At 37.8% G+C, this 27,014-nt stretch overlaps 1 protein-coding gene across 1 annotated transcript in view; it reads right to left on the bottom strand.

Annotated features, from left to right (window-relative positions):
- Window positions 1–27,014, bottom strand: part of JAK2 (Janus kinase 2) — a 2,444,284-nt gene that overhangs the window by 1,203,318 nt on the left and 1,213,952 nt on the right. The window contains exons 9-10 of the mRNA XM_044060357.1: window positions 12,803–13,891; window positions 11,949–12,665 (exon numbers count right to left, since the gene is read on the bottom strand). Of these exons, the coding sequence (XP_043916292.1) occupies window positions 11,949–12,665; window positions 12,803–13,891 (1,806 nt within the window). The remainder of the gene's footprint in view (window positions 1–11,948; window positions 12,666–12,802; window positions 13,892–27,014) is intronic.

Raw genomic sequence — 27,014 nt, 5'->3', positions numbered from 1 at the left:
CATTCTTGATATCCCGTCCCATACCAGTGCCTACCCACTATACCCCCCCTGGACCAGGAATAGTATAGGTCTTTAACTACGTTAAACATTTTAAAAATTTGTGGTATAAATAAGTAACTATTATAAAACTTTACATCTAGAAAAAATAGAACATGGGATGGACCTATATATACATTGAACTATGTCTACAAAGCCTAATCTACCCATTCCCTTTAAAACACCATTAATCCTCTACACCTCTTGTCAATGTAGTTAAAGAAGGAGTGCCAGAGCAAAACTGCACAAGAAAATGTACTATTGTTGTCCTTTGGTTCCATAGGATCACCCTCATTTATCTGGCAATAAAATTTAGGACACTATTTAAACATTAATTCTTAGATAAATTAAACCATAGTGTTCCCTACAATAACTAATGAGCTTGTTTTATCTTAGTTTATAAATGTAACTGCACTTCAGCCAATAAAACAGAATGAGACAAACATCAGATATTTGAAATTAAACAACTTAGGTTCACATTTGGAAAAACTTTCTACCACCTATATAAAAAATCTTAACCAATTAGTAAATCTAAACAAGTGCAAATATACATACATTTAAATAATTAGAAAGATAACCTGTGTGATCCTGACAGATACCCTAAACCTGAATAAACAAGTCTTCAGAATATGTTTTTAAACTTAATATCCACTATACATATGATACATGTTAACAAAACTATATGTCTATTTAACCTCTAGCAATTTTAAGTTGACTTTTATGGTTTAATCTAGTAATAAGAAAGAAATGTCACCACAGAGAAATCCCAAACATTACCAATATAAGCCCGTTATATAGTATTGTAAATTATATAAATTCATATACTAAGGTTAATAACAAAGATTAAATATATGGGAAATTAAACCTATAAATGGAAAATATATATGTGTACTAACTAAAATACAATATGTGATTACAGCTAGGTAAATTATTATAACGAGTTCCCTATCTCCTTTTTATTGAAAGACTTGCAAACTTCGATCTGTTTTGCATGTACAATTATGTCATATGTATATTTAAGCACATTATGTCTTTACCTTGGTGTTTACTAAACATAATAGAAAATAAGGGGCTAGTGTTGTGTGAATTAAGGTCTTACCAGCACTAAATCGATTTAATATACAAAAATTTCACATTTAAAATAGTCCTGGAACCTCTTTGTTGAATTTACGACACTCTAGAGCGACTGACGGCTTCGCAAAGGGGGACCCTTTATTCCGCCGAACTTCTGGAAGTGCCACATCAATAATACGCCCTCAGAAGCATCTAAACCATTTCGGGACCATTCGTGGGACATTTCGACATTGTGGAGGCTGTAAAACTTCGGAAATGGCCCAGTGTGCGTAGATAACACCAAAAGAAGGTCATACCTGTTGTAAAAAAATGGCCTATAGGAACAAAAAGACAAACGAAGCAAATATCAGACCTTGACATGCAGTACAATGTGAATCCAACCTCGGATAGAATGCCAGGCCCATCGGAAGATCACTCTGTCTCAGAAGTAGGTAAACCTTTAAAAATCGCCAGAAAGGTCGTTTTTGCTTCTTTTTATTTGCAACTGAATGTCTAGACCCATCCACTGTAAATATTAATGTATTTGGGTATTTCATTTGGAATTTTATTTGTTTTTCAATGAGAAACTTGCAATAGGGAGATAATAGCGGTCTGGATTGCCTAATCTGCAGAGGCAGGTCCTGAGCCAAAGAAATTCTGTTGTTTTGCCACATAATAGAGCCCCCATTTTTTTTTACAGTTAGTAATATTTTGTTTACATCTTGAAAGTTTAGAATTTTTGCATAAACTGGTTGTGGCATGTTGGAAGCTTGTGATTCCCTCAGGGCTCTGTGTGCTTGCTCTATTAATATTTGTTGTGCTGTTACTGAGTCACTGAATAATGCTGTGAATATTTGCATGATTGATGGAATTAAATCATTGTATTGAACAGACTCAGGTATTCCTCTGATGATTATATTTCTCCTAGACCTTGAATCTAGGTCAATGATTTTGGCTTGCATAGAATGAATGTCCTGTTCGTGTGACTCAGATTTTTTTGGCTAGCAGTGCTATTTTATCTTCATTCTCAGTAATTCGAGCATCATTTGTGTCCATTCTTTCCAGAATTTGACTGCAAGAAATTCCAAATTATTGCACTTGATTAGATAGTTCTTTGATCGCATCTTGCATGGGAAGTAAAGCTGCTTTAATATCCTCCATGTTTGCCATTTGCTCCGGTTTATTTTTATTCCCTGGTTTTAAAAGTTCCTGTTTTGTAATTTTCTGTCTTTTCGAATTTAAATCTTTTTCCGGCAATAAAAGTTCAGAAAGTTTAATTTTTGAAGTTGCTGTGTCCATATGTTTTTCTTCTTTCGACATCCTAGATCAACAAAGAAACTTGGTGCAAGATCAGTGTAGTTAGGTCGGTATTCCTGAGCACACAGTTCCTTTGTTTGAGACTCTCTTCAGAGACAAAAGATCTGTTGTAATCCTGCCTGATTAGTTTGCTTTTCAGTTCGATCACCTCCTGTATGATATTTGGTTGAAGTTATAGTTGTTTTCTTTAGATTTTCTGTGAAAAAGAACATTAAATTAATCCTCTGGGTTAGATTTTCCTCTGATTGTATGGAGAGCTGCAGATTAGTGGTGTTCACAGAACGGAAGCTATCTCTGAATTTCACCATTATTTTGTTTCTAAAATCAGTTACTTGTAAGAGTACTTTGTTTATCTTTTAGTGCAGTGTAAGTCATATTTACACAGAGACAGGATTTTCAGAGAAGGTTGTTAGCATACTGCAGGATAGATGTCACAAACTTCAGTGTGGTTTGGTTGAAGACTTTACTGATTGTTCTTTTGTATTTCCCTTCCCCCACCCACAGGCTATTAGATTAGTTAATCTAGTCACACTCAAATCTGCATCCTTTGCAGCACTGAAGTTACATCTTTAGTATACGCTTGTTTTGGTAAAACTTGGTGGAATGATTATCCCAGCCTGGACAGTAGTATTTTTTTTTCATGCTTGTTGCAACATGCTTTCTTTTTTCCTTTACAGATAATTATTTTTCATATGTTCAGCAATAGTGTTGCTTATTAGTGCATGTATTTATACAATAGTTTCCCCTCAGTTCCAGACAGCATTGCTTTGAGTATTTGGATTCTTGGAAACAAACCCACTGAGTTGCAAATGTCCTAATAGAAGAATAAAATCTCATAACATTTCAATAAGAATAATGTCAGACAACATTGAAACTGAATCTTGCTACTTTTACCAAAAGTATTTTCCCGTTAGCTGACACCTTTCAGGAATCGCACAGTAACTGTCTATATAATAGTGATTCCATCCAACTCAATTTATTTATTTTTTTCCCTGCGCTGCAATAAAATTTTGGATATTTCATTCTTTCCCTGAATATTTGACTGCGTGAGAGTTACAACAGTCATCAATTGAAGTTGAGGCAAATGTAGTCTATATTTCACCTGTAATTTCATGTGTGTGCATAAGTATGCATGCAATATGTAACCTAAGTTTATATTCATGTGGTTGGAAAACCATAGCCTTGCTATGTCTTACTGACCGGCTTGCAATTCAAGGCATTCCTGAATGTCTGTCAAATTTGTATATGCTGGATATATAGCAATGCATGTATTTTATTAAAAATGTTTGTATGCAGTGCACCTAATTGTTTTAGTGGTATACTTCACTGTTAATACTGGAATTCTCATAACTTTCCTCAAACTTGCTTCTTTTGTGACTCAGATGGCTGTGTTGATGAGACCACTTAACCCTTATCAAGATGGAAATAGATAATTTAAATAACTAAATGCATTTGTCATGCGTCATTGTGTGTTTATCATATGCATTGCTTTGGTTGTTTAAAATGTATTTGCTGTATATCTTTATGTCATTATAGATCCACTATACACACACAAATCTGTCTATAAACTTGTGTCTTTTCTTATGTATATAGATGTACCCACACCTATATGTGTGGTGTGTGTTAGTGGATCTATACATGTACACATTCCTACACTGGCATGCAGGAGGTATTTGTATGCTCCTAACAGCATTTGTGTCACTGATCCTTTATTGCTAGTTTTACAAGTAAAATTTTTTTTTCCATTTGTCATATGCCCCTTGACAAGAATATTAAAAGTGTGACTCAAACTACAGACCCATAAGCTTAACTAGCCTTATCTGTAAGGCCATGGAACAAATCATCATGGACCCTATAAATAAGGACATAGGTGATCCCCAAACCATTGATCCGACAATTTTGGTTTTGTCAAAGACAGGTCATGGCTGTTAAACCTGGTAAACTGTGCATACAGCCTACCTTAAATAAACAAAGGCCTTCGACACAGTCCCACATTCGGGCATCATTGATAAACTCGCCCAGTTGAATATCAACCCTTACGTTGTCAGGTGGGTTGCTAACTGGCTCTCCTTCAGATCATACTCAAAGTTGGGAACTTTACCTTGACCAGCAGACCTGCCAACAGTGTAGTTCCACAGGGTTCAGCGCTGGGCCACTTATTGTTTGGAATATACTTCTCAGAAGGTCATGCCAAAATAGACCGGCTGTGGTTGACTAAGTTTGCTGATGACTGCAAATTAGGTGCAATCATTTAATCCCCAAACAATGAAAATATACTTTGAGTGATTTACACAAATGAATGATTGGTGCTAAAGCTGTGGACTCAAACTCAGTGCTAAAAAATGCATTATCATCCCATTTTGTAAAAATCATATCCTTGCAGACTATCATATAAATAATAATACCCTACCCTACATTAACAACTCAGTAGTGAGAGAATTGGGAAAACAAGTTGACTGTAGCCTAAACTTTGACCACAGTGTGTCTACTGTGGTAAGGAAGGCATTCTATTTTGCTCACCTCATTAGCAAAGGCATTGCCTCAAGAGTGAAACAGGTCATAATTCCCCTGTACTCACCCCTCATCAGGCCAATACTCTAGTACAATGCTCTCTTTGTATGTACCTTACCTGGCACCTGCAGCCACTTGAGAGACCTCAGAGATGTCTAACTAAAGAAATTACATGGGCTCTACCACTTCATACATTGACAGACTGAAGTCACTGTCACTGTACTCAGTAGTATACAGACTACTTAGAGGAGATCTGTGTCTGGCCTACACAGCAGTCACATACCCACACCTAATAGAAATGCTGCACATCCACAAGACAAATAGGATAAGGGTCACTTGTCCCAGGAACCTTAACCTGGCCTGCGACATAAATAAGACCTGCTGGAGAGACAGATATGTCTCTCAGAGGTTTCCACTCCTCAGGAATAAGATACCAATTCACATCAAACAGAGCCCCTCTATGACACTGTTTAACTGTAGCCTGGATGAGTGGATGGGATACCATAAATTCCTTGCCGGGGATTTCACCTAAGACCCTCCTAGATATGGGCAGCCATTGCTAACTAAGATTTTGAGTTTAGGCTAGATCCTTTATATTGGGTTTATTTAGTATTATATTGGGTACACATGGCTAGGGTTATATAAACCTTTGAGTCAGTAGCCTACTAACCACCTATGAAAACTGTCAAGTAACAAGAGTATTCTTGCTTTCAGTCATCTAAATTTTTAGAGATGATAATCTTACTTGAGTTAGCACACACTCAAACTCCACTGCATTTTTTTTCAGGATAACTGTTGCCATGTCCCTGAGAATTTGGTGGGGGGATTAAGAGGAAGCAAGCTCAGCTGCAAGTGGCCAAGAGTAATTATATGTAAACATTAATTTGCCATTACATAGTTGTAGTTCTTCCTGGATATACAAACAGAAGGCAAACAAGGTACTCCCAACTCAAAATCGGACAATGTAAGTATAGTTCAGGCAGGGAGCAATCAGCAAAAAGTGTGCAGTGAAGAATAACTGGGCATTTTATACTACGTTGCTTTCCCAGTGGGCTCAAATCAACAAAGTGGCATTGGAAACAGCACCAGTACCCATGTGGGTACAAATTCATTCACAGTATCAATGCACGTTTGACAATAACAGATAAGAAATTATTGGGTGGCTTACAAACTGGCACTACAGCAGTTTAGAGACACTAGAAAGGTGCAAGATTGTCTAGATGTATGGCTCATAGCAGTAAAACAATATAGGGCACACACCCTGCTACTGTTAGACGCTGATTAAAACAAGTTGAGGGCAGCATTCCACCTGGCAAGCTATCAGCTGGCTGCACAAGGACATGGGGAGGCAGTGCGAGACTTATGAGACAAACTCAAAAATATATGCCATCAGTAATACAACAGATTGTTTTTCATAGCCTGTAGCAACCCTCTGTGGATTATGGAGCACTTAGCTGGTCAAATTAAGACTATTCTAAGGATAAATAGGAATAAACTATGACTGATGAAGAAGTGAAGAACCAGTGGCTGACTCCAGACACAGGGGCCACAGAATGGAATGTAGTACAATGGCTACAACATTACCAAACACTGTGCCTACAACATAGAAGTCCACTCACACAGTTTCATCATAGACTGGCAATTAAGAAGGAGCAGTTCTCTGCCATGAGAAGGGTACCCTGTTTTCCCAGCTTCAGGTGAGGCTGTACTGAAGAAAGCAGTGGAGTGATGAAGCTTGGAACCCAAACATATACCCACATTCAGTTAGATTTCACACTCATTTAGCATAGCGGCAGCTTCTCATGAAAAGTGGGCAAGGACTTTGTGGGAGAACATCAAGAAATCAGGAAGATGGAATTACAATGCTTATGAAAGATAACTGAAAAATAACCTCTTCTACCACACCTAAAATTGTTGTCTTTTATTTGCAGAACCTGGGTGTTACCTGTAAGACGCATATTGCACCTTCCAATAATACCTTTTGTTGACTGAAGCTTCCTCCATGGATGTTTGATCACCCGGTCCCTTGCTAGTGCTCTTCCATGTGAATGGAAACACCTGTCTTATATATATATATATATATATATATATATATATATATATATGTGTGTGTGTGTGTGTGTGTGCGTGTATTACCTCCTGGAACATGCTGACATTACCTGTGACCTATTGTAGTACAAAAGGTGTAACATGGAAATTGTGTGTTAAAGGCAAAATGATCCTATTTACACTGATACCACACAGTTTTCTGAGTTGTACACCCTTCCACAATCCTTACTGTTGCCTGCTATTCATGGTGATTCTTAAATCAAGGATTCAAATGTCATTTTGATATGTGCAGTTCTTGCTCTGTATGCCATTCTTCAGCAAACAGACTGCTGTTCATCCATACGGTACATGGCCTATTCTACCCTGCTTGACCTCTTACAGCTATGTAACATGCACACCACCATAAACACCCACAGCAAAGACTGTAATCTGTTATAGACACAAAAATGGAACATGGCTGGCACAACAGATTTCTATCCCAAGGAATCCTTTACTTACTGACTCAACTTCCTATGCATGTCAAGCAATCCTAGACATGGTCAGTATTCATTAATATTCTGAATGAATAGCCTGGAAATCGTAAATTCTCTTTTGGGTATATAGCATGGTGCTTCTTGACCATGAAGCTTAACTCACTCAACAGTGCTTGGGCTTAGCTGGCTATGCTTATTAATGGTCTTTTGAACTGCATGCCTAGTACATACCTATGAACTCGTTAACATTATATATATATATATATATATATATATATATATATATATATATACTTACCAATGTGCATGCTGCATATAGAATATACATGCAGACAAAAACATTAGTTTATTGATGAATGTATTTCTATAAGCCATCTCATTTGAATGTCATTATACAGTCATTAATATATACTACTGACCACAGCAATTATCATACTACCAGGACTGTGATACAGATATCTCTGAATTGCAAATACCCTGCATGTCAACACTGACTGCATAGTTTAGCTTTACACACTGTGCTATTTTTCCTTTTAGAATACCCCCTACTGTGTTTTATGTCCTGTAAGAGTACCAACTCTATACTCGCATAACAAGGTACCTATAAACAAACATTTAATTGTTTACTTCAGCATGTATCGTGCTGGTGCAGCGGTTAGCATTGCCACCTCACAGCAAGATGTTCTCTGGTTCGATTCTCAGCTGGGGTGCCTTCTATGCAGAGTCTGCATGTCCTCCCTATGATCGCGTGGGTTTCCTCCGGTTTCCTCCCACATCCCAAAGACATGCTGTAGGTAGATTGGACACTCTAAATTGGCCCTAGGTGTGAGTTTGTGCATGTGTGCCCCTTCTGTGGAAGGTTGGGTGCCAGGCTGGCAACTCGACACCGTAAAACTCCACTGCCAATCATGAGTGGACAGGTGATCCGCTGTGGCAACCCCTAACCAGGAAAAAGCCGAAAGAAGCACGTAATGAAAACACCAAACAGATGTGTGCTATACTGTCCAAGGTACCATGAATTAAACTTAACCTCAGTCTGAAATCATTTATTTTTCCCCTTATTTCTTTATTCAGCTGTTTAATTGTTTGTGTACTTATTAATTGCAGCTTGATAACCATGCAAATGGAAGGCTGACAGACCCTTTTGAGTTACAACCTGTGCTCCATCTTGCAAGAGATAAACCAAAAGTTGTAAACAGAATAAAGAATCATACCACTTTCAGAAGAAATGTCAAACAGTTGGGCGAAATGCAGAAGTGGAATTCAAGGAAGATGATAGTTGAACGAATATAAAAAATGGAAATTAGGTCAAACTATAACTACAACTTTGCAGGCAAGAATGGCATTTTTGCTCATGCCTGAAATATGTGTATGTATGTACATATGTAAAATGTATAAATATAAATAAGCTGTTTAATAGAGTGGCTATGTTAAATATAAATGTATCTCTCTATTGTTTGCTAGTTTTATGTGCAATGGTGTTCCTTGAATTAGTGAGCGTGTATTACAGATATTTTTCAGTGTAGTGATTCATCAGCAGTTTTTCTTTTTGCAACAAAATATCACACTTGATTTCACTTGTGATTTAGATTGCTTCATTTTCGACCTGCTACATCGAAAATATGTCTGTCCCTACATATGATAGTTATGAAACAGTCAAATAAATAAAATGATGACTTCACATGGAAGCTGTGTGTCGGCTTGCTTGTTTACTTTATTGTGTAAAATAAATGAAACTGAAATTTCACATGGAATATGTATGTTTCTACTTATTTATGTATGCAGAAAGTTGTACTGGCTAGTGATAATTAGGCACAAAAAGTCCGTCTTGTCTATAAGAATATATATGCAATAAAAGCAGTTACTTTGTGATTCCATTGAGAACGAAAGATAAAAGCACAACAGCAACAAAATGATATTTCCGACACCCACAGACCTGGAACTCGAGTTGAGCTGGACTCCTGGTGAATGCTGACAGACGTGTCAGTAACAAGAATAAAAATATTAAAATATTCCTTCGCTAGTTTTTAACAGGTGTTTATTCACAAACACTTAGACGAAATGCAGTCCATATCCACATACAGCAAAAACAAGGCACAAAGATGCATAAATAAATACTAAATTGAAGCAATGCAATCGGTTAAGCGCTTTCATCTGCCCTTAGCAGATTTCATCAGAACAAAGAGTATTTCAGCATCCCTTCCTTAAATACCAAACATTTTGGCGCCAAACCTTAATAGATGTTGCATAATTGTTCAATTAGTATAATCACAAAATTACAAAATTACTAACTAGGTGTACAAATTCTACTAGAATTATATTTATATTAACTAAATACATTTGGTCCCTATCCAATTTTTATATATATTATAAATATCTATTATATAAAAACATACTTAAAAAATTCACACTTAAAAAATTCACACTTAAAAAATGGCAAGTTCAATGTACAATACACATCCCACAATTAATAACTCACAATATAAGAAAACTCAATATAAAGCTACATATTATTAAAGAAACATAACTATTTGTTAAAAAATGTCAGGATATGTTAAACTATCCAAGCAAATCCAACTGATACATAACAAAATGTATTATGTATCAATGCTTGAAACTGTCACCACTCTATAAGTGAAGTTGTTCATATTTCCTTAAACCCACTCCATATAATAGACTAACTAACTAGGAGTGTAATCTGACTAGGAGTGTAACACTATTGCCATATTACATGTTTAGAGCAACAGGTTAGTTACGGTCTATATAAAATCTATTGGAGCCAGGAAGCCTAATGTTACACCTATCATGGGCATCCCAATATTAGAAATGGTTTGATGCTAATATATTCATTAATACCTGGATAGGTGGTTGCATCCAACATTATTTGCCATTTACTTTCCAATGCTCCTAATTTGGCCTTCCAATTTCCATTCCCCACACTGTTGTCCACCTGGTCTAGTATAGCAAATTTAAATCCATGGTCCTTTCCCTTAGTCATTGTGTGTTTGCTTAAAGCATTTTTCTCATCTCCTTTTTTAATTTTGTACGTGTGTTCATAAATCCTGGTTTTAAGCTTTCTTTCTGTTTTACCAACATAGTATCGTTGCATACTATGCATGTCATAAGTAAACAATCCCACTACTATTACAATTTCCTGATTTAAACTTGCATATACTGTAGGTAGTATTGGTCAACTTAATACTGTTCTTCATTAATATACTGGCATTGTTTGCAGGTACCACATTTTGTTGTACCCTTATTTCTACCATATTTCACCTTGATTTTCTTGTTGTTTCTTTCAATCATTCTTTTATATTACAACCAGATTTGTAAATAATATTTGGGGTATCACCTATAATATCCTTAGCTTCACCTTCAAGGTTAAATACATACCAATGTCTATTTAATATTTCTTTGATGATGTTAGTGAATGGATTATACATAATGACACATACACGTCTATTGAATGTATTAGTGACTTGTTTTCCAATATCTTGTTGACCTAATAATGGTCTATATTTCTTTCCCCATTGAGATTTTACATAATTTAATACATCAGTCAACATTGCTTTAGGATATCCTCTGTCTAGAAATAGCTGTTCTATAATATCAAGTTCATTGGACATAATTTCTCTTGTAGATGACATCCTTGCTGCTCTCACACATTGGCCCTTTACTATGTTTTTAAACATGTGAGGGGGATGACAGCTTCCAAAATATATATAGTCGTTCGAAAATGTGGGCTTCCTATATAATTTAGAAATATATCCTTGATCATCAGAACTGATGTAAATATCTAAATATGCAATTCCATATTTATCTATAGAGTGAGTAAATTTTAAAAATTCAGTTGTATTATTAATGTAGTTGATGAAATTCTGGATATTTTCTGTTTCACCCTTCCATGCAATTAATATGTCATCTAAAAACCTAGTGTACAGCAGCATGTTATTATAATATTCACTGGTAAATATATACTGGTTCTCCCATTCCAGCATAACTAAATTAGCAAATATGGGCGCACAAGATGCGCCCATCGCTACTCCCTTGGTTTGCCTAAAGGTTTCACCCTGGAACTCGATGTAATTATGGTCAAGTATGAGTTCCATCATACACGTGATTAGTTGTATCTTGTCCCAAGTATACCCGGAATATTTCACCAAGCTGTTACTAAAGTATTCTAGTCCTAAATCCTTGGGTATACAGGAAAATAAATCCTTGACGTCCACTGTTATGAATGTTAAGCCTTCATTCCAAACATCTTGGTTCAGTTTTTTTAATAAATCCCAAGAATCTTTAATAAGGTGTGGGACTTTATCATATATATGTTTTCAGTGGTCCACTGTAACACCAAGGTTAAAAGTTTTCGACTTGGACCCAGATATAATGGGTCTTAATGGTGGATTCTGGATGTTTTTGTGGATCTTGGGAATACCAATTATATGAGCCAGAACGGGGTATTCATTCCTTAAAAAATTGTATAATTCCTCAGTAATCCTGTTGTCCAACAAGAACTCTTCTATGACTAGGTCTATCCTTCTATGTCCGATGTTAATCTGGTTCCTTGAAATAGCTTCATAATTACCAGAATCAAACAAAATTTCATGGATTCGTTGTTGATATTCATTAGTATATGTCACTATAATCCCCCCACCCTTATCGGGTTTCATGATTCTAACATCACTGTTAGACATGATGTCATTTAACATTTTCCTTTCATTAATAGTAAGGTTGTCCTTAAATAAACTATAGGATTCAACTCCCTTTCTAATGTTGTTGAAAGCGGCATAAATGTCTCTGCAAACAACTTGTTCATAAAGGGACACCTGTGTATTGTTGGGGGGTATACATGTGCTTTTCTTAGCTAGTTTGTTATCATAGTCCAAGGATAATTTATCACTGTCTTTAAACTGGAAAGCCAAGTTTAGTCTCCGACAGTACATTTTTACCTCTTTGATGGTATCAAATAGGTCGAAACGTCCCGTAGGTATATACTTCATTCCCTTACTGAACAAAGTGAACAGCTCTTCTTTAATTTCAAAACTAGTATAGTTGTATACCATATAACCTTTGAAATTATAGATCTTAGGGTTACTAAAAGATGCATTATTCACCAAGTAATTGTCAGCTGTCCACTTGTTCTCTATATTGAATGCATTGTCCACTAATGGACTGTTGTTAACTATATTAGTATCTATTGGTATCTCTTCTGATGTTTCTTTGGTGCTGGGAAGAAACGACCCCCTTGAAAATTTACATCACCATCCTGTCTACTATAAACTCTTTTCCTTTCACTGTGCTCTGGAAACGTGGCATTGTCTTTATCTCTCCTTGGTAGTGGCCAAATGTAAACTCTACCTAACCTGTACAATTCTGTATCTCTCTCCAACTTGTGTATTTTTCTTTTGTATATCGTCCTCATCTTGTAACTAGCTGTCTCAAACTGTTTAAAATATAAATCTTGCCAATTCTCAAATTCTTTGTCATACGTTATTTCATCATTTAGCTCTTCTATCTCATTGTACAATATAGCCACTTTCTCATCATTGTGCTTCATAACCATTTTAATGTACATACTTCCAAATAAATCAAAAAGTTTGTTAAAATCTTGCTTAATAGTGTTAGTATATTCAAACCCTAAGGGTAGCTTGAAAAAACGCAGTCCTTTAGGTACAATGTTTAAATTAATACATTTTTCAAGGTATACATTGTCCAGTTTAACACTCTTAAACTGTATTAATTTTTTCCCCAAAAGATAAATTTTACTCCTAATATTTGATGTTTGCTTAAATGCGTTATGTTCATTTCTATAATTACATACTCCCTCATCAAGTTCTAACACACATTCATCATTTAAAAAATCTTGCATATATAAGTCATTGTTTTCTCTATTTATAAAAGGCACATTTTTATCTAAATTTCCTTTTGATACAGTACATTTGTTTGAACTAGCTACAAAGTCTTTAAACACAGTACCTGCATTTTTGTTACTGGCATTTTTCTTGGTTACATTAGAATAAGTCTTTTTTGTTTCACGTCTTTTTGGTACAGCCCCAAGTCTCTCCGTTTCCTCTTTTTGGTGAAACAAACTGAAGTCGAATGTGAATTCGGCTTCTGAAATGATGTTATCTCCCAAATCCCTCATGTCGATTCCTGAAGCCGTTTTGGCTGTTTTTTGTATATTTGCAGAACCCTGCGGTTGTCCATTAGGAATGTCCCCCATACTATTTAATTCAATTCGTTCAGCTAAGTAGGGAGGAGTACTCGAGGCATTCCTCACTCGCTGGGGAGAGCTGGTGTTAATATCAGTTTGTACAGATGCAGTTAACTTCCCTACTAGTTCCAAAAGTTTCGATACGTCCGCTTTTAACGTTGTGACTTCCTCTCTGAGTGCTGTGAGCTCCGCTCCACCCAATAAAGTATCCGGAGGTGCAGGGTCGGACATAATACAACTGAGAACGAAAGATAAAAGCACAACAGCAACAAAATGATATTTCCGACACCCACAGACCTGGAACTCGAGTTGAGCTGGACTCCTGGTGAATGCTGACAGACGTGTCAGTAACAAGAATAAAAATATTAAAATATTCCTTCGCTAGTTTTTAACAGGTGTTTATTCACAAACACTTAGACGAAATGCAGTCCATATCCACATACAGCAAAAACAAGGCACAAAGATGCATAAATAAATACTGAATTGAAGCAATGCAATCGGTTAAGCTTTCATCTGCCCTTAGCAGATTTCATCAGAACAAAGAGTATTTCAGCATCCCTTCCTTAAATACCAAACATTTTGGCGCCAAACCTTAATAGATGTAGCATAGTTGTTCAATTAGTATAATCACAAAATTACAAAATTACTAACTAGATGTACAATTTCTACTAGAATTATATTAACTAAATACAATTGGTCCCTATCCAATTTTTGTATATATTATAAATATCTATTATATAAAAACATACTTAAAAAATTCACACTTAAAAAATTCACACTTAAAAAATGGCAAGTTCAATATACAATACACATCCCACAATTAATAACTCACAATATAAGATCTAAATTATATAGGAAGCCCACATTTTCGAACGACTATATATATTTTGGAAGCTGTCATCCCCCTCACATGTTTAAAAACATAGTAAAGGGCCAATGTGTGAGAGCAGCAAGGATGTCATCTACAAGAGAAATTATGTCCAATGAACTTGATATTATAGAACAGCTATTTCTAGACAGAGGATATCCTAAAGCAATGTTGACTGATGTATTAAATTATGTAAAATCTCAATGGGGAAAGAAATATAGACCATTATTAGGTCAACAAGATATTGGAAAACAAGTCACTAATACATTCAATAGACGTGTATGTGTCATTATGTATAATCCATTCACTAACATCATCAAAGAAATATTAAATAGACATTGGTATGTATTTAACCTTGAAGGTGAAGCTAAGGATATTATAGGTGATACCCCAAATATTATTTACAAATCTGGTTGTAATATAAAAAGAATGATTGAAAGAAACAACAAGAAAATCAAGGTGAAATATGGTAGAAATAAGGGTACAACAAAATGTGGTACCTGCAAACAATGCCAGTATATTAATGAAGAGAACAGTATTAAGTTGACCAATACTACCTACAGTATATGCAAGTTTAAATCAGGAAATTGTAATAGTAGTGGGATTGTTTACTTGGCGACATGCATAGTATGCAACGCATACTATGTTGGTAAAACAGAAAGAAAGCTTAAAACCAGGATTTATGAACACACGTACAAAATTAAAAAAGGAGACGAGAAAAATGCTTTAAGCAAACACACAATGACTAAGGGAAAGGACCATGGATTTAAATTTGCTATACTAGACCAGGTGGACAACAGTGTGGGGAATGGAAATTGAAGGCCAAATTAGGAGCATTGGAAAGTAAATGGCAAATAATGTTGGATGCAACCACCTATCCAGGTATTAATGAATATATTAGCATCAAACCATTTCTAATATTGGGATGCCCATGATAGGTGTAACATTAGGCTTCCTGGCTCCAATAGATTTTATATAGACCGTAACTAACCTGTTGCTCTAAACATGTAATATGGCAATAGTGTTACACTCCTAGTCAGATTACACTCCTAGTTAGTTAGTCTATTATATGGAGTGGGTTTAAGGAAATATGAACAACTTCACTTATAGAGTGGTGACAGTTTCAAGCATTGATACATAATACATTTTGTTATGTATCAGTTGGATTTGCTTGGTTAGTTTAACATATCCTGACATTTTTTAACAAATAGTTATGTTTCTTTAATAATATATAGCTTTACATTGAGTTTTCTTATATTGTGAGTTATTAATTGTGGGATGTGTATTGTATATTGAACTTGCCATTTTTTAAGTGTGAATTTTTTAAGTGTGAATTTTTTAAGTGTGAATTTTTTAAGTATGTTTTTATATAATAGATATTTATAATATATACAAAAATTGGATAGGGACCAATTGTATTTAGTTAATATAATTCTAGTAGAAATTGTACATCTAGTTAGTAATTTTGTAATTTTGTGATTATACTAATTGAACAACTATGCTACATCTATTAAGGTTTGGCGCCAAAATGTTTGGTATTTAAGGAAGGGATGCTGAAATACTCTTTGTTCTGATGAAATCTGCTAAGGGCAGATGAAAGCGCTTAACCGATTGCATTGCTTCAATTCAGTATTTATTTATGCATCTTTGTGCCTTGTTTTTGCTGTATGTGGATATGGACTGCATTTCGTCTAAGTGTTTGTGAATAAACACCTGTTAAAAACTAGCGAAGGAATATTTTAATATTTTTATTCTTGTTACTGACACGTCTGTCAGCATTCACCAGGAGTCCAGCTCAACTCGAGTTCCAGGTCTGTGGGTGTCGGAAATATCACTTTGTGATTCCATGACATTTCAGTTATAACTCACCTCAGGCTTCATGCCCACAGAGTGGCGCACAGCTACAGTCATCCCACTCCACAAGGGGGAATCCACTTTGGATCCCGGGAACTACCATCCCATCAGTCTGACGAGCCTAATCTGCAAGGCCATGGAATGTATTATCATGGAACTTATAAACAAAGATATTGGCAACCTTCAAACACTGGACCCCACCAAGTTTGGGTTTGTGAAGGGCCGATCTTGCCTCCTGAACCTGATCGACTTCTTCGAATCAGTCTCCAGAGCCGTGGACGAGGGTAAAGTGGTTCACACAGCCTACTTGGACCTCGACAAGGCTTTCAACACTATCCCCCACTCTAGAATCATAGATAAACTTACAAAGCTGGGCATTAATCCCTGCATCACTCAATGGGTTGCAAACTGGCTTACTGACCGAACACATACTGGAAAAGTAGCCGACTCCAAATCCAGCTCCAGACAAGTGACAAGTGTTGTACCAGAGGGTTCTGTCCTGGGACCACTCTTGTTTGGCATCTACTTCTCTGAAGTACAGACCACCAGTAAGGGACTCTGGCTTACAAAGTTCACAGATGACTACAAGCTGGAAGCCATTATTGAATCCCCAAATGATGCGGATATACTACAAAAGGGCCTTACAGAAACAGATGCCTGGTGCCAGAGCCATGGGCTCAAGCTAAATGCCAAAAAATGTATAGTTGTCCCCTTTGGGAAAAACCATGAACCTGTGAATTAACACATAGGTGGCAATATACTAAACACTGAAAGTGTGATGAGACCTAGGGACACAGGTGGACAGTGGTCTCACCTTTGCTAACCACATAGCCACAACAGTTAGAAAATCCTTCTATGTGGCACACCTTATAACTAAGGGCTTTTCATCTAGAAAAAAGGTAGTCATTGTCCCTCTGTACTTATTCCGCATTAGACCCATTATAGAATACAATGCCCTGTTTGGTATGTACCTCGCAAGACATCTGCAACAACTAGAAAGGCTGCAAAAATACCTCACAAAAAGAATCACAGGCCTAAAGCAGATGCCTTATGCTGACCATCTAAAGAAACTCCAGCTATACTCGGTCGCATATCACCTACTCATAGGCGATCTCTGCCTAACATACAAGGCCATGTCAAATCCAGAGTTGCTGGACATGCTAATCCCAATCCCTCTGAGCCACATGCTCCAGGGATCTTAACCTTGTCATCACAATGAATAGAACATGCCGGAGGAATAGGTTCCAGACCCAGAGACTCCCGCTACTCTGGAATAGGCTGCCCATATATGTCTTCAAGAGGAACCTTGAGGATTGGATGGGAGATAAGAAATTCACCCTGGGGATCACATCAGTAGCCCTGCTAGACAGGCATCCAGGAAAGTAAATATCTGTGGGAAGCAACAGCCATGGAATTGTTACAGCTAGGCTTGTATAGGCCCTAGGCCCGATAGCCTAGTACCTACCTGTGAACCTATGAACTGAAGGCATACCTCTCACCTTATAGTGCAGACACAAAAGCCTTGATAGAAAAAATTTAAATGGCTGAAGTAGTTACCAAACTCCAAGATAAAAGAGTAGAGGACAGTAACTTTACTAAAAAGTGTTGCACAACAGCATTATGGTACAAGTAGAAGACAGAGTCCATATGACTCAAAGATGACTTGCTACTCCACAGGAAATACCCTCTACCCACCTATCCCCCTACTGTTAGTAATCAGGTTCTCACTACACTCTCCAGAGCTAAACACACTACAGCAATGGGCCCTGATAATATCCAGGGATGCCTTCTAAATAGTTTGATACATGACATGTCAGGCCAACTAGAATCTCTATTCAGCCAGTTTCCAGACAGGCTTCATCCTTAGGGAATACAGGACTGCAATGGTCATCCTGCTACATAAAGGTGGACCATCAACAGACCCATAAGCTGGACTAGACTTATATGCAAGGCCATGGAAAAAGTTATCATGGATCTAATAAATACATTGGAAATCTTCAAACACTGGACCCATCCCAGTTTAGCTTTCACAAGGGTAGGTCACACCTACTAAACCCAGTGGACTACTGTGAGAATGCACTTGAACCATGGATGACTGGCAGAAAAGTTCATATGGCCTACCTCAACCTGGTAAAGGCATTCAACACACTGTCTCACTTAGGTATTATAGACAATCTCAAAAATGTAGACATCACTATGTAACCCGATGGATAGTCAAATGGCTCATGGATAGGACACATGAAGTTAGGCTAGGGGAATACAGCTCCTCAACTAGGCCTGTTACTAGTGGTGTTCCACAGGACTCAGCACTTGGCACTCTCCTGTTTGGAATACACTTCTCTGACGTTGTAGCAAATATAGAGGGTCTTTGGGTGACCCAATCTGCAGATGACTGGAAGTTGGGTGCAATGACTGATTCCTCTAAAGATGTAAATATCCTTGAGGAGGGTCTGAGAGACAAGTACCTGATGCCAGAAATATAGCCTAATACTCAATTCCAAAAAAATGCATATGTATACCCTTTGGGAAGTTGACCACCCCTGCAAATTACAACACTGATAACACTCTCCTAAAAGTAAACCCAGTGGTAAGGGACTTGAGAACTCAGGTTGACAGTAACCTGAACTTTGATCACCACCTGTCCACGGTGGTGAGAAAATCCTTTTATGTGTGCCAAGTTATAACTTATGGCTTGGCATCCAGCTCTAAGGAGATCATAATCCCACCACACTTAGCCCTCATTAGACCAGTAATCAAGTACACTGTACTGTTCAGCATGTACCTGACCAGGCATTTCTAACTATAGTGGCCACAGAGAATCCTCATTAAAAGAATACAGGGATGTCTTATCTGGAAAACCCCAAACTCTTGTCCCTGTACTCAGTCTCCTACAGACTACCACAGGGCAATAAAACCTAGCCTAAAAGACCTTCTCAAATCCAGCCTTAATGGATATGCTGCACATTCACAAAACAAACAGCACAAGAATTACCCAGTCTGAGGATCTAAACATTGTCTGTGACAATCAAAATATGTTGGAGGAACAGGTTTGTGTTTTTGCCCTTTTTCTGGAAAAAGATTCTCCATTTATGTGAAACAGAGCTGCTCTTTAAGCTTATTCCAATAACATTTGGACCAATCGATGGGAAAGCATAAATTCACCCCTGCTTGTCACCTGTGGCTTTTATGGACGGCAGCAGCTTATAGTCTAAGGCACAGGCATACACCAAAGTCTTTCTAGTCCTTGGGCACAGACAACTATGAAAACTGGGGCATGAATGGCTAGGCTTAAAAGGCTCTAGGGCCATTAGACTGATAACCTCCAATTAGGATTTATTCTGCTGAGTTGCAAATGCATGAAATTGCTTTCCCTACAAATTTGTGTACCAAGAACAACTTGGAGTCCAGAAATACATACAATAAGCAAAATCAGCTACAGTGAAATGTAGGAAACATCGATACTGGTTAGCGATGAGCTTTTCTTTAAATAAACTATACTTTACTGGGTATGATACTGCTGTATACAATGTATTTTAGATAGACTACATCATGGACAGAAGTAGGTTAAAAAATAAAAAAAGACAACTGGGTACACAAGTCTCAGTATAAACAAGTGCCTGATCCATGTATGCACACAGTGAAAAACTGACAGTGTAGAGTCTTCAAGACACAGAAACATTCCAACAATGAGGCTAGGCCACATTCAGGGGAGGATGCACCTATCACATTTTTGATGGAAGTAGTAGTCCACAATAAATGAGAGGCTGGAAAAGAGCCATAAAGATGATAGAGTGGAGTATTGAGGATAACAAAGACATTATGTATTGTTACTATTATGCCAGAAGCCCAGAATTTCCAGATAGAACACATTCAAAATGATTAAGAGAGAAACTGGTGGAAAGAAAAATACTTGCATAAAAAAAACTATCAAAACCATCACATGTATTTTTGTGTTCATTTATACAACAGATCAGTGAAACTACTATACAGACAAAAATGTTGGGTGATTTGGAAGAATACATAACCAAGGAATTGCAAAAAATGTAAAGAACAAAGCCTAGAGATTTTCAAAAGGCATGAAAAATAAACATGGACATGGGAAAGAAAAAGAGATCTGATTTCTTGCAATGTTTGTGCAGAGGAGAAAGCCAAAATAGTCAATACCAGAAAGCATCTCCAAATATATTTGAAGAGAAATACAGGCAAAGTATCCAAGTATGGAAACTTTCACAACCCAAACAATAAGATCACAAAGGGGGACTGTAAAACAGAAGATTAGTAGAGGTTAAATTTACAGAAGCTGAAGTTATGAAATAATTCCAAAGTGAAGGATTTACCATAGGAAGTCTAACATACAACGTAAGGAAAACAGAAGGGAAGACATATGGACATGAGAAAGTATCCCTGGGATTCAAGAAGCTCTGCGCAAGGACGGTTTTAGCCTTACTCCGAGCGCCCTCACTACAGATAGTGCAGCAGGGCCATATGAATATGTATGAGGGCACGCCGTTGCAACCTCGACATGCACAGCAAACATGTGCGAGTGCATGGGCCATGTACAAATGCTCTACGGAGGCGTAAACATGCCCCAACACTTGAAAAACCTACTATGCCTACCAGTAGAGCCCGCCCCTAATAGTACGTCAATAATTTAGTGTCCGTGGATACCGAAATGTATGCTAAGCATACAAGAGTGTCCACGAACAGTGAAATAAAATCAAAGTAGTAAACACACAAGCACGTAGTGGAATGTTGAGCCCGGTCCCTAGAACTTTCACAATTAGATTTTCTGTCCCTGTGTCCCTATTATACACTCGAATTGCTGCAATATCGAAGGTTTAAGCAAAGCACAAAGAGTGTCTGCATGTCACTGCCCTCCGCTGAGCGTAGCTTACACATCATATTCATTCAAATAGAGAAAAACATGCAGAATCAACGTATCAATAGTGTAGTGTTTAGAGCATCTGCCTAACAAACAGGCATTCACGGTTTGAGCCCAACAATAGCACATATTTTCCATGTGGAATGAATGCAGTTTTGCCATAAAACCGACAAAACAGTATCGCATGAGATATTTAACTTAAATATCATTCAAACAAAGTGGCACTGTCATAATGAATAAGGTACTAGTAAGCAGGTGTAAGCACAAATAAGCAGCAGTAAACACATATTAGTACCAGTAAGCAAGTCTGAGTGCACTTGCGCAGGTCTAAGCAGAACCCAGCAAAGGAAATGTATACAAGTATATACAGATATACAATCTCTCTCTATATATATATATACATATATATATATATATATATATATATTTACATATATATATATATATATATATATATATATATATATATATATATATCTATGAAGAAAGAATGACGTAACAATAAAGCATACAAAAGGAATGAGAGGGGAATCAACAGCAACCCCAGTATTATATAGCACTGTCAGCGTATTTCATATCCAGCTGGGCAGGAGTGAGCAAAGCACTGCTACTCATACCACAGGCAGGATATTACCAGTGGGAGTAACATTGTTGATTTGCTAAGTCTACTTTACACACAGAGGGTAATCCTTGGTAGGACCACCCAAAAATTGATAGACCATTTGGCCATCCAACCATTACACAAGCAAGGGTAGGTATGTTCAAGGACTAAATGGTGGGAGAGCCTGAGAATACATGGGTTGGGACAACATACATGTAGGGCCCCTAACGCTCAGGAGAGGGCAATGTGTGGAGGTGTGTCATGGCTGCAATGGACAATGGGTGGTATGCATGTATTTTAAACACGGGTGGGGTGGAGGAACTATGGGTATGAAATTATGGAGCCAGGCGTGCCAGGGTTGTATGGGCTGGTTCTAATTGGACCGCTCTGTGGAGGTCAGCAAGGTCGTTATAAGTATATATGCATGCACACATGCAGACATCATTATGTAGAAATACATTCTCTGCAACACATTCATTCCATTTGCAGACATAAATAACATAAATGTGCCCTTACAAACCTCGACAGTAGATAGAATAATAGGTTGTGCAAAAGAGGGACGGGATGAAACTGCTAAAACACAGAAGTGTGTAGAATGTCCGAAGTCAGTGTGTGCTGAAAATAATCAAATGTGAGGACTTTCCCACACATGGAATCATTCCTGTGATCTGCCTGCTATGGCAACGCCAATTACTAAACCGGTCTATTTGTAAAAGAAATACACCGAACACGTACATAATTAGGCTCTCATGTGCAATGTGTGCATTACCACAGTCATACTTATTAATTTAACTGTATCAGCAACTGTTGGCAAACCAACCACAAATACGAAAATATGTGACTGTAAATATACACATGTATATAGCTAGGGTATGATACAGCAGTTACGAGTAACATATGTTCACAAGGCTGTGCATATGGGAGTGAGGGGTCCAATAAACATGTAGCATCAACCCCCCCCCAGCTAGGCCAGTGAGACATACAGACACACCATAAAGGTAAACACACCACTGTTTCCCAGACGACCGGCAGGATACTACCAGTGGGAGAGGCCTGCCAGCTTTAATCTTGAAACATAGACATCAATGTCCCTTGTGGGTCACCAAAAATTAATGATCGGAGGCAGTCCCGGTAATGACTTATCACACCAGGCTATAGATGTACACGGACAGTAGGTTGTGCAAGCCTGATAACCCATGGGTCGACAACGTACGACATGTGTCTCAACATGGGGAGAGTGGGCAGTGTGTAGTGGTGTGTTTATACCCCACCTGCACCCACAGTAAGGATGAGTGCTGTAGAGGAGTGGCAGGTGGGGGAACTATAGGTATGCAATTATGGGCCTAGTTGTGCAGGTGTTGGCTGGCGCAGTCATATTAGGACTGCCCAGGGATGTCAGTAATATTCCGAAATGGGCATAGCTGATGCCCATACCTCTCAACCCCTAAGAGCACATCCACTGGACAGGCCATAAACCATTGGGGGAACAAATAGGCACCATACCTCTGAACTGTCCCCGATTTCCAGGGACGTCCCTGATTTTGACTCAGTTTCTAACTCTGTCCCACTTAAACCCTCCTGAAACTAGTGACATTTGGAGGAAAGGTGGTGAATTACACATAATGAATAATGACAACAATTAAGAGTTATAAACATCATTTACCTCAAAAAAGGTAGCACCCATTCTTATTAACTTCCAGGCAGCATAAAAAGCAAAATTTGAGCAATGCTATAACAAAGTGGCTACATTTGCAGCAAATTACCCTTTCAGAACCCACTACTCAACTAACATATACACAGCTTCTTCCCACCTACAACATTAGCCAGCAATGATCTGCTCGTCTAGCACTAAATACGGTTCAGTACAACTATGTTCGTACTCCATCATTACCATTCACTGAGGAAAACCCTTTCTGTCCACAACCCTATCAAATTTGCAGGGCTTGATCTACATTTATACCATGTTGCCAAGGCCTGGGACTCCTTACCTATATCCATCAGATCAATACCCTCCCTTCAGTACTTCAAAACCATTCAGAAATAGTTCTTAGCCAAAATCTGTCTTGGTTTTTGTTCAACCTCAGGATAATGGTATTCAATAAATACGAACAAGTTCCTAATCATACCTTACACCTACTTACTTCCCCTTTCCACTCACGTCCTAACTTTATTTAGATAAAAACAGACACCTACCCAGTTAGACTTTCTTGTTGGTCAAACTTCAGTAAACAAATAACATGTATGACCTTGTCCTTACAAATGCTTCCCCTGCCTACACCCCACTAAAATAATACAATACAATCTGATATACAACTTATGATTGCAACAACTACCCAGCCAAAAACCAAAATAAAAATTATACCCAGATAAGGAAATCTGTGGAAATAACTGTCCACCCATACCACAAGAAAAATCAGACTGAAAAAATAAGAAAGCTACATTACTGGTCAATAACTACTTCATAATGCTCAACTATCCCTGATTTTGCCTCATATTATTTACCCTTCTCATTATAAAATGTTTACATCTTCTGGTAAATCACTGAAGACTACAGTTGGTCCATAATGTCAGATATGACAGTCTTTAGGAAATCCATGTTGATGAAAATCCATTTTCCTCCTACTAATGTGAATTAGAGTAATATTTAAAAGTTATACATGATTTTGGACTTGTAAAGACTCTGGTGGTCATTAGTCTAGTATAAACATATGAATGTACTAGTTATGTACAAGTCATGGCACAACAATGCACTGAATGCATCAGTCATACTTATTTCTTCCTACAACATATACTCCAAATTCAAGAATTGACATAAATAACGAAAGAGAATCAAAATAATCTGATACATAAAAACATACAACTAACCTGTAGCATCCTACAGTAGGCTTGTAAGCATGTACAAGAATGTCTCACTGGAGCCATATCTATGTGTGAAGTGGACTGTTCCTTCAATTGAGCCAGAAGAAAAACCTACACAGTATTTGAGCAATAAAACATGGCCATAATCACTTTCACATACAGCACCCCACAACAAAACTAATTATAAACTTATTGTCACTATCCACAAAAGAACACAATAAATGTTGTATAAAGAATACATAACTAATAAGCCACACTAAAACCTTCAACAATGACCACATCTTCTCGGTTGAGCTCAAACCCAGTAGAGCAAAGCAAAACGAACATGGCTAACCTCCTAGAAAATAGGACTCCCACGCCATCAATGAAAAATAGCCAGTTAGCAATGGAGATAACATTTCTCTATTAACACAAACACACACTTAAATTACTGCACACTCCATCAAATACGTACTGTCCACTTAAATTTCTCCGGTAATGAAAGCAAAACACAAGAGATGACATCAATAACATACAGTCTAAATTAGAATCTCCCAAACATAAAAATGTTCACTTACCTAGAATGTCCAAGTGTCTAGTCTAAACAAGTCCCATTAATTCTTTGAGCAACCATCTCCTACAATGTTGACTGTTTCTCCAGATGGCTTGCAGATTCTACAGAACAGCTTAACCAGCAGAATATTGCCATTATCTGTAAAACTTACTTCAAAATTCAAGTCACCTATTGCAAATCGTGACAGTCATTTATAATTCCAGTGTCACCAACCATGAAAAGTAAAATTGTTAAAAAAACAGTATTAATTTAATAAAAAAAGACTACAATAATCTCTTGTCCAGCCTTCCCTTACGACTGTAACTTACACAACTAAGCAGAATTCTGTAGAAAGTGGCACAGACTACTGCATAAAACAGCATACCTACACCACAAACAATTAAGCCAAGTCTTAGGTTCATAGGTTTATACTAGGCCATCCGCCCTAGGGCATTTATAAGCCTAGCCAGAGTGTGTGTGGCTTCCGCCACCCCCTGGAATGATAATACTGTGCCCATTTAGGGTTTAGTTTACTGTGCCTCTGTCTAGAAGTGACACAGAAATGACCCCTGGGGTAAACCTACGATCTCCCATCCACAGGTCAAGATTTCTCTTGAAGAGAGTCAGTGAGGGGCTCTGCCTAACATGGACTGGGATTCTGTTCCACAGTGTAGGGAGCCTCTGGGTTATGAATCTGTCCCTCCAGCATGTCCTATTATTTCTGTATTGAGGTTCAAGTCTCTCGCTCTCGTGGCTCTGGTGGATTTGGATTTTTTTAGGTGGAGCACGTCCATTAATTCCGGATTGGACATGGCCTTGTACGTCAGGCATAGATCTCCTCTGATTAGGCGGTATGCGACTGAATAGAGCTGGAGTTTCTTCAATCTGGCAGCATATGACATATGTTTGAGACCCTTGATCCTCTTGGTGAGGTACTTCTGGGGTCTTTCTAGCTGCTGCAGGTGCCGGGTAAGGTAAATACCAAATAGGGCATTGTACTCAATCATGGGTCTGATAAGGGAAGAGTATAGGGGCACAATGATCTCTCTTGATCTAGATGTGAATCCTTTCATGATTAGGTGGGCAATATAGAAGGTCTTCCTAACCACCTTGACAATGTGGGTGTCAAATGAGAGGTCCCTGTCAACTTAGGTCCCTAGGTCCCTGATTACTTCTTCTGTAATTAATGGATTACCACCTATGTGGTAATTTGTGGGTACTTTGTTTTTCCCAAAGGGTATAACTATACATTTTTTGGCGTTCAGTTTAAGGACATGGCTCTGGCACCAGTTATCCGTTTCTGTGAGGCCTTTCTGAAGGATGCTAGTGTCCGCTGGGGTATCGATTATGGCACCCAGCTTGCAGTCATCTGCGAACTTTGTCAGCCACAATCCTCCTATGTTTGCTTGTACTTCTGAGAAATAAATGCCGAACAAGAGGGGTCCCAGGACCGAGCCCTGTGGGACACCACTTGTGACTGGCTTAGAGTCTGACATGGCTCAAGCAATTCTGACCTTGTGGGTTCTGTCCTTTAGCCAGTTTGCAACCCATCTTATGACATATGGGTTTACATTTAAGCTGGTGAGCTTTTCTATGATGCTCGAGTGGGGTATTGTGTCGAAGGCTTTTGCAAGGTCAAGGTAGGCTGTGTGAACTGCCTTACCCTCATCAATGGCCTTAGTGACCGTTTCAAAAAAGTCAACCAGGTTCAAAAGGCAGGATCTGCCAAAGGCTCTGAAATGTAATCATATTCTCCATGTTTAAC

The sequence above is a fragment of the Protopterus annectens genome, chromosome 2.part0 (assembly GCF_019279795.1).
Source record: "Protopterus annectens isolate FY-2018-M chromosome 2.part0, PAN1.0, whole genome shotgun sequence".
NCBI classification, from domain to species: Eukaryota; Metazoa; Chordata; order Ceratodontiformes; family Protopteridae; genus Protopterus; species Protopterus annectens.
The sequence above is the reverse complement of the archived record's forward strand: the minus strand, read 5'-3'. Positions and strand labels throughout refer to the sequence as shown.